The 20,922-nt window shown below is 49.7% G+C and overlaps 1 protein-coding gene across 1 annotated transcript in view; it reads right to left on the bottom strand.

Annotated features, from left to right (window-relative positions):
• Positions 1–19,254, bottom strand: part of cnc (NFE2 like bZIP transcription factor cap-n-collar) — a 203,297-nt gene extending 184,043 nt beyond the window's left edge. The window contains exons 1-2 of the mRNA XM_075693825.1: positions 19,046–19,254; positions 18,143–18,306 (exon numbers count right to left, since the gene is read on the bottom strand). Of these exons, the coding sequence (XP_075549940.1) occupies positions 18,143–18,202 (60 nt within the window). The 5' untranslated portion in view covers positions 18,203–18,306; positions 19,046–19,254. The remainder of the gene's footprint in view (positions 1–18,142; positions 18,307–19,045) is intronic.
• Positions 19,255–20,922: the final 1,668 nt, after the last annotated feature.

Consider the following 20,922-nt stretch of genomic DNA (forward strand, 5'->3'; position numbering starts at 1 on the left):
GACCGCGGAACCGGGAACTCGCAGGCGGCACGGACTTTGTCAGGGTCTGGTTGGACACTGTAGCATTAACTAGGTGTTCAAATAATTTGACCTGGTGGTGCACAAAGGTACACTTAGAGGAATTGAGCTGGAGGTTAGCCCGGCGAAATATGTCTGGAATGGTCGACAGACGAGCGAGATGGCTTTCAAAGCTGGGCGATAAAACGATGACATTGTCCAGATAACAAAGACAGGTCGACCACTTAAGACCGCGTAGAAAGGTGTCCATCATGCGTTCGAAAGTTGCAGGTTGCGTTACACAACCCAAAAGGCATTGCCTTAAATTGGTAGAAGTCGTCGGGTGTGATCAGAGCAGCCTTCTCGTGGTCGCGGTCATCGACGGCAATTTGCCAGTATCCCGAGCGGAGATCTAGCTATGAGAAATATTTGCCTGTTGTGCTGTTGGCTGTTGAGTCTTGTTGAAAATCGCCAGCTGTTGTCCTTATGTTTCACAAGCACCACAGGGGATGCGCAAGGGCTAGAGGAAGGCTCTATCATATATTTGTAAAGCATTTTCTTTACCTCCTTTTGGATGACTTCGCGCTCAGAGTGAGACACTCGGTAAGTGTTCTTGTGAAGGGGGCTGGCGTCTCTAGTGTCGATGCGGTGGGCCACGACATGTGTACTGCCTAGTCGACTGTTCTCAACATCCAAAACGTGAAGGTAAGAAAATAGGACAGCAGGGAGCGCTTCACTTTGGGAAGGTAAGAGGTCCGGGGATATCATTTTGTTGGCGCTGGTATGACAGGTTGGGGCACGGTCTCAGCGTCAGCAGCGAATGCAGAAATTGTACATTCTTCCAGCGGTGACAGTTCGGCTAGTTAAATTCATTGAGGAAGAATATGGGCCGAAGTAGAAAAGTTGAGGACTGGATCATCGTTCTGTTCTTGGCAACAACCACTATGGTGTGAGGAAGTGTTACGTTGCGCGAGAGGATCAGATCTGTGAGGTGAGCGACTACATAGACACCATCAGGGACGGGGGAAATGGCGACAGAAGCACGTAGGTAGCAGCCTGAGCAGGTAGTTGTAGAAACTGCCCAGAACGTAGGCGAGTGTTACGTGATGGCGAGTGTGAATATTCGACTGGGAAGGATTAGAAATTAGGATCAACGGCGAATATCTCAACTTTCGGTTTGCAGATGACATTGTCCTATTCAGCAACACTGGGGATGCATTAACAAATTATTGAGGACCTTAACCGAGAAAGTGTAACAGTAGAGTTGAATATTAATATGCAAAAGACAAAGGTAATGTTCAGTCGCCTGGCAAAGGAACAAGGAACCATGATTGCCAGTGTGCCTCTAGAGTCTGTACAGGAGTACGTATATTTAGGTCAATTATTAACAGGCGACCTTGATCATGAGAAGGAAATGAACAGAAAAATAAAAATGGATTGTAGTCTTTACGGCCGGTGTTGTCAAATCCTGAGTGGAAGCTTACCCATTTTGTTGGAAAGAAAAGTCTATAATAATTGCATTCTCTCGATGCTAACAAAGGCAGGTTCAACTACCTAACTGAGCATCCACCCTAACCCCCCCCGCCCCCGCTTCCGTAAACCGCACATTACTCAGAGGTGGAAAGCAACAGGCACATAACGAAAAAATAAAATATATGGACAAAGACACAAAGAAAATTAAACTAAGTGTGGAAGTATATCACTCAGAAATACAAGGAGCTAGACATATGTATGCATACATTATTCAAGGTAATATGAAAATGGCGAGCAATATTTCTTGCAAACTAGATTACTGATAAATTGTGCAGTACCTTATAAAATAAACGAGAACATATAAAAGACTATGTAATACCACCACAACTTCCTTAATTATCCACAAGTGGAAAAATACCCATCGAGAAAGGGGTCAGTCAAGGAGACACAGTCTCTCTAATGGTGTTTGCACTGCATGCTTAGAAGTATTCAAGGTATTAGACAGGGAAATATTAGGAATGAGAATCAATGGCGAATGCCTGAACAGCATTCGGTTAGCAGGCGACATTGACCTGTTCAGCAATGTTGGCAACAAAATACAACACATGATTGAGGACCTTAACCACGAAAGTGTAAGAGTAGGCTGGAAGATGAATATGCAGAAGACAGAGGTAATGTTCAACAACCTAGCAAGGAAACAAGAAATTGTGTTGGGCAGCCTGGTTCCAGAATCTGTGCAGGGTACCTTTATCTAAGTCAATTACTCACAGGAAATCCTGATCACGATAAGAAAATTACAAATAAATAAAAAAGGGTTGGGGCGAATATACGGAAGGCCTTACCAAATCATTACCGGAAGCCTACCGCTATCGTTGAAAAGTGCACAATCAGTGCATTCTGCCGCTACAACATATGCTACTACTCACAGCGAGCACTAAAAACACGGACGAAGAATAGACAAACACGAGCGCTGTGCTGCGTGTAATAGTTATGAAGATGTACCGACTCGCCCAGCTAGCTACTGTACAACATATGCGGTAGAAATTTGGAGGTTAACAAAGGAGCTCTAGAACAGGTTAAGAATTGCGCAAAGAGCGATGGAACAAAATATGTTAGGCGTAACCTTAAGAGACAGGACGAGAGCTGTGTGGATCAGAGAGGTGTGGATGCGTAGGTTAGATAACCGGTGGACCATTGTGGGAATGGGTGCCAAGAGAAGGGAAGCGCAATAGAGGACGGCAGAAGACTAGGTTGGGTGATGAAATTAAAAAATTTGCAGGCGCAAGTTGGAATCACGTAGCTCAAGACAGGGATAATTGAAGATCGCTGGGAGAGGTCCGTGAGTGCATGGACATAAAATACCCTGATGATGATGATGTGGTTGTTGATATGTTGCGATAAGTATGTAGAAAATGCACGGAAACAATGGAATGCAGAAATATACAAAATTCATGAGATATGTAGTGAAATAATATATGAATATAATGAAATGAATAAATGTGTATAGAAATTAGTTATATTTTTATATAGCCTACTTGCCAGTGCCACTATGGGTGCTATTTAAATGTGCCCAGCATCATTCGGAATGATTCTAGCTCTCATCTTCTGGGATGGAGCCCAAAAACCGTGTGGGTGCAAGGAACAGCCACGAGAAATATGCGGAGCCACAGTGTTACCTGGAACAACCAGAATAACAGATATTTTATTTATTTCTGGCGAAACCTCCAACCTCTCTACTCCTAGACCAACACTGAACCAAGCGATACATATGGCCGCTCCTCGGTACGCGCATGGGCTCGAAGGCCGAAGACGTGACGTCGCTTACTTAAAGGGGACGCTCATTCAAGGATTGAGTTCGACTGCATGCAAAAGCAACAAGGAAAACGGCTATACTTCCTTATTACAGTACGCCCACTGTAAAGGCGACGCGACTACTTAAGCCCCTAACTACCCTGACCTCTCAACGGGCGTAGTGTGTGCATCTTGAGGAGCTGGTGCTAAATAAGGCGAACTAGGTCAGAACTGACTACCTTGTTACGATCGAGCAGCGGGGTCAGATAACTTCGAGCCGCTTCCGCATTTCTGCGATGAATCGCTTCGGCTTCGTGAAGCTGCCAGTACATCCGACAGGATAGACCATGCTATGGTGACGCCATTGTGTGACGTGTCTGACGAAAAATACATGATTGTCAAACGGCGGTTGCTGGATGCCACTTGACCCAAGACCATGGTGACGTGATGAAACTCATGAGAAAGTGGGCGTTGCGACCGCTGCTAGACGCCCAAGCACACCATCAAACGGTCGGGTACTATGATCTTTAATGAAGAGACGAGTAATTATGTGGTGTCAACTCAACAGCATGTCCTATCCATAGTCAAGCAATATATATACGTCGGCATTTACATAAACTAAAGGAATACTTACTCAAGCACCCACCAAGATTATATATGAAAATAAAGTTGACGCGCAACGCAGCAATAATGAAACATAGACCACTTTGGAGCCACAATAAATATGAGGTGGTGCGTAGAATCTAGAAGGGAATAATGGTGCCAGCGCTAACGTTCGCAAATGCCATTCTGTACTTAAACTCGGACGTATTGTCGGAGCTGGAAGTTAACCAAAGATCGGTAGGCTGATTGGTATTTGGAGCCCACGGCAAAACCCCAAATGATGCAGTGTACGGTACCATGGGTTGGGCCTCGTTTGAAGTCAGACAAGCGCAGAGTAAAATTCGTTTTGAAGGAAGACTTAGGAACATGGATCAAAATAAATGAGTGGCTAAAGTGCACAAGTATCTGCACTTTAGAAAGCGTGGGCACAGAATGGAGGAAGAGATCATGTAAGTTGGCAACCAAGAACAGGGTAACTGAAAGTATAAATAGACAACCAGGAGTCATCAGAAAGAAAGTGAGAGAAGCAGAGACAGCGGATTGGATGCAAAGAATGGAAACAAAAAAGACTGTGGGTACTTACAAGAATGAGAAGAAAGAAATTAGAAAGTGTTGCGTTTCGCCTGCGACACGTGGTTTTGCCGGCGCGACTGCGGCGGGGCGGCAGACATTTTGGCCCGATCGTCGTCGCCGCAACACTCATCGCCAGGTGTTTCCAGGCGCGACTGCGGCGATGCGACCGCCTAGGGATCATCCTCGCATTCCAGTCATTGTGCCCGAAACAGGCGATGCCAAAGCAGGGATCTCGTTCCAGTCATTGTGCCCGAAACAGGCGATGCCAAAGCAGGGACCATCCTCTCATTACAGTCATTGTGTCCGACCGGCAGCGCCACGACAGGGTGCTACGAGATCGTGCTCGACATGGTGCTACGGCATCGCTACGACAGTGTGCGTCACCATTAGCCCATTGTACATTCACGTGCTCGTCTTTTGAGGGGTTCCTTCTTGCCCTCAACTGCGAGAGTATAAAAACAGCTGCCCCCGGACGCCAAAAGGAGGGCTCCGATTTCTTCTGTTGAGTGAAGTGCTCTCCCGTCTCTCTACTTCGGTCAAACTTGACCACCAACTCTTTGCGTTGTTAAAATAAACAAGTTGTTTCGTTGTTACCAGTCGACTCATGCTTTGCCGGGACCTTCGGATGCTTCCAGTTGTACCCCAGGCCGCCAGGCCAACGCTACCCTTGGGGCTTGCGACCCAGGTACAACCACGGGCGTCAGCGCCGAGTTCCCAACAGATCGTACCAGCAGTCCGATCCAAACATCTGGTTGGCAGCGGTGAGATCGCCTCCGACTTCAAACAACTGTCTGCCAGCGGTGAGATCGCGACAACGGAGGCCAGCAGCGAAGAGATGCAGTTGACTGTATGCTGAGCAGCTCAACGACGATCCGGGAGCAGTGCAACGAGCCCTGTGTGACGACTGGTTGCCTGCAGCGGAACGACTGCGCGGAATTCCTGCCTGCGAGGTTTGGTGAGTGCGGGACTTTCTTCTTCTGAGCTTTGCCAGGCTTTTGTTAGTGTTAGAAACAGAGCTGGTAATTGTGGTTGTCGTTGCTGCCGGGTTAGTTGCGGCAAGACAATAGTAAGCAGTAGAGAAAGCAGCATTCAGAGCAGCCATGGATTTGAAGTCGTTGCGCAAACCGAAATTGTTGGAGCTTGCAAGAGAGTTGGGTCTGGATGTCTCAGACAAACTAAGAAAACCAGAACTGCTAAAGGCTATTCTTGAGTTAGAGGCTGAGGATGACGAGCTGTCGGAATGCCTTGAGACCATTGAAGAGAGAGAGACTGCAAAAAGACAGGAGCGCGAACTTAAAGAGCAAAAAGAAAAAGAAGAGCGTGAACGTAAAGAACAGAAAGAAAAAGAAGAGCGTGAACGTAAAGAACAGAAAGAAAAAGAAGAGCGTGAACGTAAAGAACAGAAAGAGCGAGAGCAGCAAGAGCGTGACCGTCAACACGCTTTGGAAATGAAGCGTCTTGAGGTAGAGATGGAACGCGCTCGTAATGGAAGTCAGGCACACGGTGCAGGAGAACGCGTATTGTTCAAAATGACTGACCTGATGCGGCCGTTTAAGCTTGGAGAGGACATTGGTTTGTTCCTGGTTAACTTTGAGCGAACGTGCGAGAAGCAGGGGTTCTCTCGGGAAACGTGGCCACAGCGCTTGCTCACTTTGTTACCCGGCGAGGCGGCCGACGTAGTCGCTCGCTTGGATAGAGAGGAGGCAGAGGATTTCGACACAGTGAAATCGAGTCTTCTAAAAAAGTACCGGCTGTCTGCGGAGGCGTTCCGTCGGAAGTTTCGGGAAAATGAGAAAGGCAGAAGTGAGTCATATACAGAGTTTGCGTATAGGCTTATGTCGAACATGCAGGAGTGGCTCAAAGAAGAGAAAGCGTTTGGTGACCACGATAAAGTTCTGCAGTGTTTCGGGCTAGAACAGTTTTATAGTCGGTTACCGGAGAACGTGCGATACTGGGTCTTGGATAGGCCAGACGTGAGTACGGTGGCTAGAGCCGCTGAGCTAGCCGAGGAGTTTGTGACGCGTCGAGCTCGCGGAGCTAAGGACGGTCAAAAGGGTGAATTTGGCTCGAAGTTTGAGAGGCCGAAGTTCACACCCATGAGAGCAAAGGGAAACACGCGTAGTGCGGATGCGAGTGGAAGCAGTGCGACCGAACCTAAGGAGACGGCGGCAGCCGAAGCCGAACGCAGAAAGCGGTTCGAGATGAGGCGAGCGGGCGTTTGTTATACGTGCCAGAAGCCGGGTCACTTCTCGGCGCAGTGTCCGGAAACAACACCAAAAGTTGTGTTTTTTTCAATAGGCAGCACTGACGAGAACATGAAGCTTCTCGAGCCTTACATGCGAGACCTCCTCGTAAACGGGAAAGAGTGCCGAGTGCTTCGCGATTCCGCAGCTACGATGGATGTAGTTCACCCGTCTTACGTAGAACCCCATATGTTCACGGGCGAGTGCGCGTGGATCAAGCAAGCCGTGGAAGCTCATAGCGTGTGTCTGCCAGTAGCAAAGGTGCTTATTGAAGGACCTTTCGGAGCGCTTGAGACGGAGGCGGCAGTGTCATCTATGCTGCCACCCCAGTACCCGTACCTATTTTCAAACAGGTCCGATCACCTCCTGCGCGAGAAGGGGCTTTTGTTTGGTGAAGCTAGTGTTCAGGCCTTAACCAGATCGAAGGTTCGGGAGCTCGCTGCAAAGGCGGTAGTTGCGGGGCCGACGTTATCAAACAACGAAAAAGGGTCAGAGGCGCAGCAAGCTGATATTCAGAGCACGCCCGAACTAAATAAACTTGAGTCTGTAACGTTAAAGGCGCCAGATACTGGAGAGGAAACGCCCGACACGGGAAAGTTAGAAGAGCTATCTACTGATTTGCTCATCGCGCCTACGTCAGACGGACTTGATAGGTTGCTAAAAGTCAGCCGGTCGGCTTTGATAGCCGAGCAAAAGAAGGATGGTAGCCTAGAAAACATACGCTGCAATGTCAAAGAAGGTATCGCCAGGAAAACTGCGCGTTTTGTGGAAAGAGGTGGAGTCCTGTACCGGAAGTATCTAGACCGAAGAGGAGTGGAGTTCGATCAGCTGATCGTGCCTCAATGCTATCGTCAGGATCTGTTGCGCTTGTCACACGGGGGTTCGTGGTCCGGACACCTTGGAGTTAAGAAAACTAAGGACCGTCTCTTGCAAGAGTACTATTGGCCAGGGTGTTTTCGGGACGCAGACCATTTCGTGAGGACATGTGACACTTGTCAGCGGGTGGGCAAACCAGGGGACAAATCGAGGGCGCCGTTGAAATTGGTACCTATCATAACGGAGCCTTTTAGACGGCTCGTTATTGATACAGTGGGACCTCTGCCGGTAACAGCCACGGGGTACAGACACATTTTGACTGTGATCTGCCCAGCGACAAAGTTCCCTGAAGCAGTGCCGCTTAAAGAACTCAGCTCAGTTGAGATAGTTAATGCACTACTGTCCATATTTGCGCGAGTTGGTTTCCCTGCGGAAATCCAATCAGATCAGGGCACAGTGTTTACTAGCGCTTTGACGACAACTTTTCTCGAAAGGTGTGGGGTAAAGCTGTTACACAGCTCAGTGTACCACCCACAGTCGAATTCCGTTGAGAAGCTCCACTCCGTCATGAAGCGCGTGTTGAGAGCCTTGTGTTTTGAACATCAAACTGACTGGGAGCTGTGTCTGCCTGGGGTGATGTTTGCTTTAAGGACCGCGCCGCATGCAGCTACGGGGTTTTCGCCAGCTGAACTGGTGTACGGTCGCTCGCTTCGATCTCCGCTTCGCATGCTTCGAGAATCGTGGGAAGGTAGGGGCGACGACCCAGTCGTGGTGGAGTACGTGCTTAAGCTCCTCGAACGCTTAAGAAGGGCACAGGAGTTGTCAGGTGAAGCAATGACAAAGGCCCAGCAGAGGGCCAAGGTTTATTATGATCGGACAGCCAGGGCCCGTCGTTTTGAGGTTGGCGATGAGGTCATGATATTGCGCACATCGCTAAACAACAAACTAGACGTGCAGTGGGAGGGCCCAGCACGAATTGTTCAGAAACTGTCGGACGTTAACTACGTGGTAAGTCTGCCAGGAAAGCGGAAAGCACAGCAAGTTTACCACTGTAATCTGCTCAAACCTTATAGACAAAGGGAAGCAGTGGTGTGCATGATGGTAAACGTTCCTGAAGAGCTTCCGGTCGAGCTTCCAGGACTAGGCTCAGTGACGAACAGGGAAGACACCGGTCAAGTCATTAGTGACCTTATCAGTAAAGCACCGCTGTCGCCCGAGCAGAAAACCGAACTACACCAGCTATTACAAGAGTTTCAAGGTCTGTTCTCTGAGAGGCCTGGTAGGACTTCTGTACTTACTCATGATATAGAACTTACCTCACCAGAGCCAGTACGATCCAAGGCGTATCGGGTGTCACCCCGCCAGAGCGATATTATGGAGGCTGAGGTAAAGAAAATGCTACAGCTCGGTGTTATTGAGGCAGGTGAGAGTGATTATACCTCCCCTTTGATTTTAGTTGAGGTACCGGGCAAGGAACCTCGTCCTTGCGTCGACTACCGCAGGCTTAATTCCATCACTAAGGATCAAATTTATCCGATCCCTAACATCGAGGAGCGCCTTGAGAAAGTTAGTAGCGCTCAGTTTATTTCCACCCTAGATCTTGTCAGGGGTTATTGGCAGGTTCCACTTACAGAAGAGGCTAGTAGGTATGCGGCGTTCATTTCACCAATGGGAACATTCCGTCCTAAAGTGTTGAGTTTTGGTTTGAAGAACGCGCCATACTGTTTTTCAAGTCTCATGGATAAAGTGTTGCGGGGACAGCAAGAATTCGCTTTACCGTATCTAGACGACGTAGCGATATTCTCCGCATCCTGGTCTGAGCATATGACACACTTACGGGCAGTGCTAACCCGCCTGCGCGAAGCGGGCTTGACAGTCAAGGCTCCTAAGTGCCAGTTAGCACAGGCCGAGGTTGTCTACCTCGGTCACGTGATTGGTCAGGGTCGTCGCCGCCCCTCTGAAATAAAAGTGGCCGCTGTGCGAGACTTTCCGCAACCGCGCACCAAGACCGATATTCGGTCGTTCTTGGGTGTCGCCGGCTACTATCAGAGGTACATCCCTAGGTACTCTGATACCGCGGCTCCCCTGACGGATGCTCTAAGAAAGACAGAGCCTCAAACAGTCGTCTGGGACGAGACCAAGGAAAGAGCTTTTAGCGCCCTAAAGAGTGCCCTAACAAGCCAGCCTGTGCTACGATCGCCAGACTATACAAAAGGGTTCATTGTTCAGTGCGATGCTAGTGAGCGAGGCATGGGCGTTGTACTGTGCCAACGGGAAAATGGAGAAGTAGAACACCCCGTCCTGTATGCTAGTCGTAAGCTGACCAGTCGTGAGCAGGCGTATAGCGCCACCGAGAAAGAGTGTGCATGTCTCGTGTGGGCCGTTCAGAAATTGTCATGCTATCTAGCCGGCTCGAGGTTTATCATTGAGACGGATCACTGCCCTCTCCAATGGCTGCAGACCATCTCTCCCAAAAATGGCCGCCTCCTGCGCTGGAGCCTCGCTTTACAACAATATTCCTTTGAGGTGCGTTACAAAAAGGGGAGTCTCAACCGTAACGCCGATGGCTTAAGTCGAAGCCCCTAACGTAGGAATCAGCCTCAAAATTGTTGGTTACTGATGTTTTTCTTCCTGAGGCAGGATTTTTTTTTAACATATTGCTTTTGTTTAGTGTTTCAAAGTGATGATATGCTTTCTAGTGCAATTTTTCAATTTGTGGACGCGTTCTGAGTGATGCTAGACTACTGTAAGGAACTAGGCAGTGGTATAAAAAGGGGAAAGAGCCTGGCAGGGCTTAGTGAGGGTTGTGCCGTGCTTGCTGACTGAGCGGTTGAGTTTCAGCGTAGTTCTAACGCTTGCCGGGAACGAGAACAAAAATGTGAACTCTCCCGAAGTCACTTTGCAGTGTCCCGTGCGAACCTGAACAAGAGAACGAGGCCTTCTCTGTGCGCTGCGCTCAAGAAACGTCGAGGGACGCCCGACTTCGGTTATGAGCATCATCGAGCGACATCCCTCCGGACAGCGGATGCAGTCCCCTGTCCATCGGGATCTCCTTCCCCCGGCGGGGCGGTCTGTTGCGTTTCGCCTGCGACACGTGGTTTTGCCGGCGCGACTGCGGCGGGGCGGCAGACATTTTGGCCCGATCGTCGTCGCCGCAACACTCATCGCCAGGTGTTTCCAGGCGCGACTGCGGCGATGCGACCGCCTAGGGATCATCCTCGCATTCCAGTCATTGTGCCCGAAACAGGCGATGCCAAAGCAGGGATCTCATTCCAGTCATTGTGCCCGAAACAGGCGATGCCAAAGCAGGGATCTCGTTCCAGTCATTGTGCCCGAAACAGGCGATGCCAAAGCAGGGACCATCCTCTCATTACAGTCATTGTGTCCGACCGGCAGCGCCACGACAGGGTGCTACGAGATCGTGCTCGACATGGTGCTACGGCATCGCTACGACAGTGTGCGTCACCATTAGCCCATTGTACATTCACGTGCTCGTCTTTTGAGGGGTTCCTTCTTGCCCTCAACTGCGAGAGTATAAAAACAGCTGCCCCCGGACGCCAAAAGGAGGGCTCCGATTTCTTCTGTTGAGTGAAGTGCTCTCCCGTCTCTCTACTTCGGTCAAACCTGACCACCAACTCTTTGCGTTGTTAAAATAAACAAGTTGTTTCGTTGTTACCAGTCGACTCATGCTTTGCCGGGACCTTCGGATGCTTCCAGTTGTACCCCAGGCCGCCAGGCCAACGCTACCCTTGGGGCTTGCGACCCAGGTACAACCACGGGCGTCAGCGCCGAGTTCCCAACAGATCGTACCAGCAGTCCGATCCAAACAAAAGGAAAATCTGTACGATGACACGAAGAGTTACTGTTTGAGACTCGAGCTGGTTGCCTAAGGACAAAAACATACCGGAGCAAGTATTCGGAACAAGACGAGGCGTGTGTATGCTGCAGCAAAAATCCGGAGACCACACAGCACATTCTGATGGGATGCAAAGGGATTCACCCAGTGGGGCTTACTCGCAGGTAACGTAAACCTTCCAGAAGCGCTTGGGTTTAAAGTGGGCGGAAGTATTAACCGGTCAGCAGTCGAGATAAGCAAGAACCGTGTAGAGTATTCGTGGAAAAAAAGCAGGGGAGAGATTGACACGACCGGATCCATTACAGGCATAGGTAATGAATGGTACGAAGTTGATAGAGGAGTTTTGAGGAATAGAAAGGAGATTAAAGAGATGTATACAAAAATGCCAGAATGAAAAGCATGTATAGCCTACCTGATTAACACGAGCAGGCTAGGTGACTATTTGTCACCGCCGCGTTTGAATTGGGATGCCAATAAATCATCATCCTCATCATCATCATCATGAAATAAATTTGATGAGCCGTGATGCGTAAACAGAGACAAGTTTCAAACCTCCTGTTAACGATTTGCTCACTGCTGTCTCTGGGGCAGTGAACCGTGTGCCTGTGTGTACTTCTCACATCGTGTTCAGTGAACGAAGGTGCCTGTGTTATCACGCGCGCCCTCACCGTGAAAGTGGAGTTTTCGGTGACTTCGGGCACTCCTGTTGGAGGAAGGTGCCCCAGTCGGCTTCCCTGGCCTAGGGATCTCAGGAGAGATTTAAGCGGTTTGTTTTCGGCTCCTCTGGCGTGCTTCGATTCAGTCAAGCTACACTGTTGAGATCTAACGCTACCTATCTACTAATGTAAATAATGTAAATAAACACTGTACTCTTCGTTTTCGATAAGAAACTGCTCTTCAACGTCCTCCTCTGCGTGGATTAGATGGACGATGGCATGGGCCAGCTACCGCATTTTGATATGCCCGACCCCAACTCTTACAAACCGCAAGAATATCCTGGCAATAGATGTTGAACCTGCTGTGGCCGCATTACAGACCTTGCGTCAGTCACCGACCTCGGTGGTACGCAAGTCCGCTTTCACGTTCTGCCTAGCAAGGAGGTCACCACTGGTGTTGTGCTCACACTCATCGACGAGGCCATTTTCAACGTGGATTTGGCGATACTTAGTAAGTCAGCGCACAAGTTTCTAGCAATGTCAAGTCACGCTGTGCGACGGTATAGTATGCAACAGTGAATCGCTTCCGTCACACGTCAAGAAGGATCACTTTCGCCGTATAGTTCATCCCCTCAAACTAGGACCACTACCATGTAGGAAATGCGCGAAGCGTGGCCGCGTGAGTGAGTGTATACACAAGCGCAATGGCCTGATCCCACTGCTCTGAGCCTCGCAGCACTGACCGTTCCATAGCCAACGTTCTGAAGCGGCCTGTCTCTGATACCATGGTGACCATTTTAATGAATTTCTCCTAATTCAGGAAGCACTGGCCATATTGAACTAGACGGTGAGGGACCACTCGTCTGACCGAGAAGCTGCCGACATGGTTTAGAAAACCGCCCCGACGGCGTTCCTGTCACGTAGTTCTATCAAAGACATCCACAGCTTCGATTATGCGCATGCAAACCCATCATCACCACGTTCTCTGCCACTCAGATTAAGCAGACTTGACTCCACGTGGCTCGAGAACTGACCCACCGAGCCGACGGCGTGGTATCCTAACTCTAGCGCATGCATGCTCTAGACTCGTACCAAGACATCACACAGCATTACAAGCTAATCCGCAGGACGTACGCACCCCCACAGAGGATACCTAGAGAGCAAGAGCGATTCCACTGCGCTCTGCAAGTTAATACATTCCCCAACCCAACCACAAATTACCTCATATCCCTACACAATTCTCTCCGCAATGCCGCTTCCGCGCAGAGCCCAGGTCCCCCAGGCACATAGTAGGGGGTTGCAGACAGGCGCCATTGCATCCTCCGAACACTTATCGAACCAACGAGCTTTGGGAGTGAGCCTTGGCCAGCTCCGAACTCGAGGTTCAGCAACGGCTTATTGCGAGGACTCAGGACGCGGCCCGAGCTCAAGGCATTCTTGAATAAGGACGCCTCTCCAAAGCTTCATTTGTGTAATAAACATGTTTATTCTCACTCTCTCTCTCCAAGGACAATGATGCCAAAGATAAGGAAGCTGCGGAGAGCGCGCCCACTTATCCTTGGCCAATGCAGTAACAGGGCGCCATCCATCCTGTGACTTTCAAGACAAAGCGACAGCAGTGAACTCACCATCGCCTCCAGAGAAATCGTCAGAGCGCGCAATTTAAGACCAGCTGGTCGTTGTCATACTCTATTCACTAATTGACGCCCGTCGCGTTCTTTTTGCTAAACTGCAGGCAGCATCAGCTCGAAGCGCCTTACAAGTATTGGGGGCCCTGCATCAAGTACTTGCATGCCTTCAGTAGGTATCAAGTCTTCGAAAATGAAGATCATTGGACCATGCATGCCAGTCGCAGAAATCAATGTAAAGATTACTAAGTACATCAAGTCGACAGGTCGCTGCGACCATTTATAGACTTGCTGCGCATCCTGACATGCACGCGCAACTTGTTTTATGTGTCTATTCCTTTTTCTCTCTTTTCATCCTTACGCCTCCTTCCCGCAATGCAGGGTCAGCGGTGATACATACGGATCAGAAAATACGTCACACATGTGCGGCGTCGGATACTCCTTGGCTCTTGTTGAGCGGGTGGTATACATACGACATTCAGTTATTTTATCATGTACGAATCAAACTAGTACTAAGGCATCAGAAAGAAGACCTCAAAGCAATATTGCGAATCCCTAAATCTCTTTCTATCTGTCTCTCTTGCTTCGCAGGCGACCCTTCCACAGAGAGCCGCACATTACTGTGTCCCATCCAAGTAGATCCTGAACAACCATTCTTTTTTTTTCACTGAAGAAATTTACTGATCAGATTTGCGTCCCTGACAGACACAACATACTGTAAAGATTGAGCGAGAAGCACGAGGAGGTCTGAGCGGTTCCATTTTCTTTATTTGTCGCAACCATATGAAGATATGGAAACAATGTCTCTAGAGAAATTATACGTAAATGAATTGCTACGTTTAATTCAAACATAAACACAAAGTTTCCGCTCCTTAGTGTGTCACTTTACCTGCTTTTCTTAGTTACTATTGCTGAATATACACACCCCCACTGTAATGCCACGCGGGCGCTGTGTTGTTACGAACGGCCTAGGGGGTTGGCGAACTAGAGGAGAAGCGACCTACGAAACCTGCCTGGCCCGCTGCGATGGCTCACTTTGTGAAAACAATAATTCGCCGAGTCAACAGGCCCTCGGCCCCACCATGTCTGCTGCGGCGACTCGCTTTGTAAGGACCACAATGCGCCGCGTCCCCAACAGAACGACGCCGGGATGTCTAGACACAGTCGGTGGACGAAGTATTGTTTGTGTAGTCACCGTCGCCTTTACGGTATGATTGGAGCGGGGAGCTCCTGGAATAAGTTTTGTGGCGCCGTCTCACGGTTTTTGGAAGTCGTCAGTCGATGGACAGACGCGGCGGCCACTGTCTGCGGAGTCAACACTGCGATCAAGAGGCGCCTGCTCGGGGCAAGACCCTTGTTTACGAAAATCCTCTCACCTTGGTGTGGTCAGCAAACCTGTGCGGAAGTGAGTGTGTAAACCCTCCCCCTCAAAGGCAGGTCGGCGACGATGACTTTGGACGCTCCGAATTGGTCGACGGTTGAACGGCCGTTCTCCCTCACCTAGGGATCTAGGGAGGACAGAGTGTTTATAAGCAGCTGTTGCGCGGCGGCTGGGGGTGCATTCCTCTTTCAGTCATGCTAGACTGATGAACGGTAACGTTCTCATACAGATACTGTAAATTAATCCCATATTCCTCGTTCTTGATGAGAACAAGTCTCCCCCTTCAACAACGTCCTCAGCGTGGATAAGTTGGACGACGGCATGGGCCAGCTACCATCTATTTCATGCCCGACACCAACCCTTACAGTGTGTACTCTGATAATTTAATAAATGAATAAATAAGCACTATGTAACACGCGCACAGGCACACATGAGCAGATCTCGCTCGATGGTCGTGAACACTCGCTGTCACAACGCGGGCGTGATGTAGGACGGACCTAGGCCCCCCACCTCTAATAAAACTCACGTTGGACGGCACCCCTATCCCAGAAGTGGAAGAGGTCCGAATCCTAGGCGTCCTACTCCAGAGCAACGGCAAGAACACCGCCACGATAACCAAACTCACAAACACCGTCCATCAGACCATGCAGCTCATACGACGAATTGCCAACCGACACAGGCGCATCAGAGAACATGACCTCCTTCGCCTAGTTCAAGCATTCGTTGTCAGCCGCATAGTATACTCTCTTCCATATCTCTTCGTCACGAGAGCAGAAGAAGAGAAAATCAACGCCCTGATTCGCCAGTCATACAAGACCGCCCTTAACCTCCCTCGACACACCTTCAACGAACGGCTCTTACTCATGGGCATACATAACACACTAGCCGAGCTTAGAGAAGCTCACCGGACGGCACAACTTGAACGGCTCTCCTCCACCCCTGCAGGCCGCAGCATTATTAAGAACCTAGGTCTTAACCCAACCAACACTCTCCGACGTACATACCCCCCCCCCCCCGGGGGGCCACCCAAAAGCTTCTAACTGTGCATCCACTCCCAAAAAAACATGCACTCAGTCCACCACCAAGCTCGACGTGCAGCAAGAGCCCAGGCACTACACAAACGTTACAACCAACACACGGAGGCTGTCTACGTAGATGCCGTGGCATACACCACTCAGCCAGCCTTTGCCATTTGCGCAATCGGCAACAATCTTTCACCTCTAGTAGCTGTATCGGTCCTAACGGACACCTCGCTAGAAGCCGAAGAAGCTGCAATTGCCCTTGCGATCTCCTCAACCACTGCTACACTCGTATTTATTGACTCAAAAACCGCGATCAGAAACTTTGCAAAAGGGCGGACGCATGCCGTCGCCCATAAAATTCTCAACTCCTCTCAGCCCCCCACTAGGCCCATTCAACTCATATGGGTCCCCGCGCACGCAGGCCATCCAGGCAACGAAGCCGCCCATGACACCGCTTGAGCGTACGCCAACCGAGCAGGGCAAGCCACCGAGCCAGGGAGCGCCCGTGACCGAATGGTCACATACCACGAAATTTCACTCCACTACAGAGAGCAACGACTCCGCTATCCTCCGCCTCACAAATCACTCACTAAATTAGAGCAGATGACGTGGCGCCAGCTACAATCTCGCACTTTTCTCTCCCCCGCCCACTAATGCACTAATGCACCCAGGGCTGTTCTCTCCAGAGTGTACTTTATGCGAAGCCCCAAGAGCTGGTTTCCAGTACACACTATACATATGCTCTGAGTTCCAACCACCATCAGAATGGCAACTCACTGACCTCGAACGACGGAAGGTCGCGGTGTCCAGCTCCGACCCAGCTGTCCAAAAGCAGCTGGTGGGCTGGGCTTCAGAAGTCGCCGGACGTCACCGACTGCCGGCCACTTCACGAGACCAAGGGCCAACCCAGGAATAGCTTAAAATATGGCTCAATATTTATTAAAGTTTATCACCACCACCATTGAGACCGCAAAGAGGCCTAATCGAACGACGCTTGCCGCTCGGTTCACGCGACCTCCAGCAAAGACGCCCGAAAAGAAAGCATATGCTGCCGTCAGCCATCTCGGCTCACCGAATCTTTGCACCAGACAGAGATCACCTCCAAGATAGGGCGCGGCCAGTGTACGCGCGAAGCCGCGCGGACAGCCATTCGCAGCCACGGCCGGGCCAGCAAAGGAGACGCTGTCTCACCTCCCCCCCCCCATCCGCCCGCACGCGCCTGATCATGGTACTTCTGGCTCTTCTCCTCTCCCCCACCTTGCGCACTGTCACGTGATCTGCAAAATGAGCGCGCATCAAGCCACCATCTTTCTCGTCTCCTCCTCGCGCGCTTTCCTTCGCATCCACAGCATGTGGAGAGCGGGGCGCGATGGGATCTTATCGCATTTGGACTTTATATGGAACCTCACCGCTACGCCGACGACGAAAATTCACCTGGAGTATCCATATGCAACAAAGGAAAGTATTACAAATAAGCGATTAGAAAAATCTGCAAGAAACCTTGCACATAGTCCTCTGGGACTGAATTCATAAATGACTCTTACGTTGGAATTGTTCGTCAGAGAAAAATCGAGCAAATCCTGATGCCGGACACAATAGTGAAGTCTGCTACCTAATGGCAAACATCACCTATGAACAAAAAGTTTGTGAATTTGGCCCCTGGTTATCTCGCCGTTTGTGCTGTCTATGGACCCATACCTGTAACGCTATACAAATTTCCATAGAGAAATAGCAATCGTAAAACAATATATTGTTAGTTACAAATTTTAGTTTCGTGGTACAATCCCGGACGCAGCACTGAGTGAGCGCTGCATGCGTGTTTTATGTTTTGCCCTGTTTTAGCGCTGTTTTGCCATAATGGTAATTTTGTCATCGTATATTGTATTTGATCGCTGTATATGAGTATACTTATACCACACAGGTACTTGACTTTTGTTGCATACTTTGTCTACATTCAAGAAGAAATTAAATGCGACTGACAGGATCCGCATTTTTATATGGCATGGAATCCAGTACGTACGTTGGTCGCCATGCCTGAGCACGCAATGCAAGCAAAATTTATTTGCGCCCAGACATGAACCTCTAATCAAGATGTTCACCTACCGTCAATGGAGGCGGCGGTCTCAGCGCGGGGTGGTGAAATTGTTGGTTCACCAACGCCATGTTGGTCGGAAAGAAGAAGATTTGTCGCGTTACTTGTTTCTGGTTCTTGGCGAGGAACGTGTGTGGTGCTAGATGACCTTTTATCAGAGACGGCGAAGTGTTGCCTAAGAGAATGAGATAACGGAATAATTATGTGTACAGATATCATACTTGCACGCATGAAAGTAAACACGTCTGCAGTATCAATGACGAGACGATTTGCACCAATCGTGCGCTTGAATGCGTTGAATTTATTGTTAAATATCACAAAGATAACCGATAGTCTATAGAAAAAATATCTATGAGGAAGGTTATATTGTCAAGCTTTGGGTGATTATACTTGGTCTAAACGAAAAGTGTCTGAATGATTAAAACTTGCAAATAAATAAATAAATAAATAGATAAATAAATAAATAAATAAATAAATAAATAAAATGAGCGCTTGCTGGCGATAACACGTGATGATTCCATTAAGGAATTGAATTAAAAAGGGAAGGAAACGCCTGTGTACCAATATATATATGCGTGATGAAAGCATTCGAAATGGTCAAAAGTCCTCTGTGGCGTTGCTCAATAGCCCTCGACACGGAGAACACATTAAATGATTACAACGTGATATGATATGAGTAGTCATCGATAGTGTATACAAGCGAGCCTATCATTAGTTGTGTGCTTTTCCAGGATTTGATCGCATATTTTGTCCCGTAGTTGCGACATCCGAGCGCTATCTTGCACTCGTCAGGTGCCTGATGCACCGTACGTAATGTGACCGTAGTTTCGCACTTGTCGAAATAACATGCACACGCTGTTCCGAGAGACTAAGAGGAAACAGGTAAAAAACGAAAGCATGAGCTGCAGGCTTACCAGCCAGTTGTCTAGGGTAGCCGAGAATCCGACGCTTTCTTTTAGATGTAACTCGTACACGTGTGTCAAAGTTCGACGGGGTGCGAGTGTGGTCTTTGCAGAGTCACATGACACACGGTGACACGACGCATAGAACTGACGAGGTCAGGTGCTCAAAACACTGCACAACGAGCTTGGCTCACGGAAGATGGGATCGCCGACGTCTCGGGACACGCGTGGAAGGTCGGAGCCAGCGTCGTCCGGCCCGTCGCTATCGTGGCGCGGTCTCTCTCTCTCTGACCTCTCCTCCGCTTATCGGCGACGGCTGCGTGATTACGGCTCAAAAGTTGGGGGCGCGGAAGAGCTCCACGGTGAAATCGCATAGTCGTCGCCTGGTGTCAGCGCGGCTTGCCCTTTCCCTTCTTCTTCAGTCCATGTCGCTCGCCTCTGTATCATCGCGATGGCGTGTGTGGCTCGCCATCGACTCCCGTGGCGTGAACGCGAGCGAATACCGATTGGAATGCACCATTGCATAAATTTAAAAGCGGACAAGACGGATCAGCTCATGTGTTACGGGTATACAGTTGTATGGGAGTGAGAGGTGCAATCACTGCGTAGACGGTTCGCAGACACGGTATGTAGACCCAGACGTGCGCTTCCAAGCGTAAATTAAGTGGAATGGAATGGAAGCCAATCTAATAACGCGAGGCACTTTAGTCATTTTTATGTTGGAGTTCGAATTTGAGCTCATATTGCCAAATCGACAAACGCATCAACGCTGGAACTGGCGCCTCTTTAGTGGGAATGGAAGCACTGCAGCCGCTACCATGCTTCAAACACATTTTCGTTTTTGGATGCAGGAGAGCGCAGCAGCTCAACTTTTCTGTAAAACGTGAAACAATGTTTGGCTGCTAGTGCTTCCAGGCGCACAAGTATTGTTCCAATTAACATGTGAATGTGGTCTTGTTTCCAAGTTGTTATTTGCGTCCGGCAACGTAGAGCTAAACCCTGGACCCCCTAAAGAAGATCCTAGACTGCTTAACAAGGAGTTGCTACAGCTTGTTAATTCGCTACACCGGAAATTTGATTCTAAATACGAAGAAGTGATGACTGCCTTGAGTGAAGTCAAAGAGGCTCAATATTCAATGGAGCAACAAATAGCCCATATTGACAACAGGCTCTCGGCAGTTGAACGATGCACTCGATCGTCTGAAGGTGTTACGTTTCGCCTACGACGCGCGGTTTAGCCGGCGCGGCTGCAACAAAGCGGCAGACATTTTGGCCTGTTCGGCGCCGCCGCTACGCCTCCCCGCCAAGCACGTCCAGGCATGTTCCAATGCCACGTGTCTTCATGTGCGTGTGTGTGTGTATGTGCATGTTGGTGCCCACGCTTGTCGAAGCGCGGCAGCCGGGGAGAGGAGCTCCCAACAACTGTGAAGCGAGGGGGTCTGACAGGCGCCGACACGACGGATGCGTCCACCTTCTCTTCCCATTGTGCCCCAGCGGCGCCGACACGACGTATGAGCCACCTTATCCCATTGTGCCCGAGCGGCACAGTCACGTGCTCGTCTATAGAGGGGTTCCTTCTTGCCCTCAACTGCGAGAGTATAAAAGCAGCTGCCCCCGGACGCCAAAAGGGAGGCTCCGATTTCTTCTGTTGAGTAACGTGCTCTCCCGTCTCTCTACTTCGGTCAACCTGACCGCCAACTCTTTGCGATGTTAGAATAAACAAGTTGTTTTGTTGTTACCAGTCGACTCATGCTTTGCCGGGACCTTCGGATGCTTCCAGTTGTACCCCAGGCCGCCAGGCCAACGCTACCCTTGGGGCTTGCGACCCAGGTGCAACAACGGGCGTCAGCGCCGAGTTCCCAACAACTCGCGCCAGCGGTACGATTACA

This window comes from Dermacentor variabilis, chromosome 5 (genome assembly GCF_050947875.1).
Source record: "Dermacentor variabilis isolate Ectoservices chromosome 5, ASM5094787v1, whole genome shotgun sequence".
Classification (NCBI taxonomy): domain Eukaryota; kingdom Metazoa; phylum Arthropoda; class Arachnida; order Ixodida; family Ixodidae; genus Dermacentor; species Dermacentor variabilis.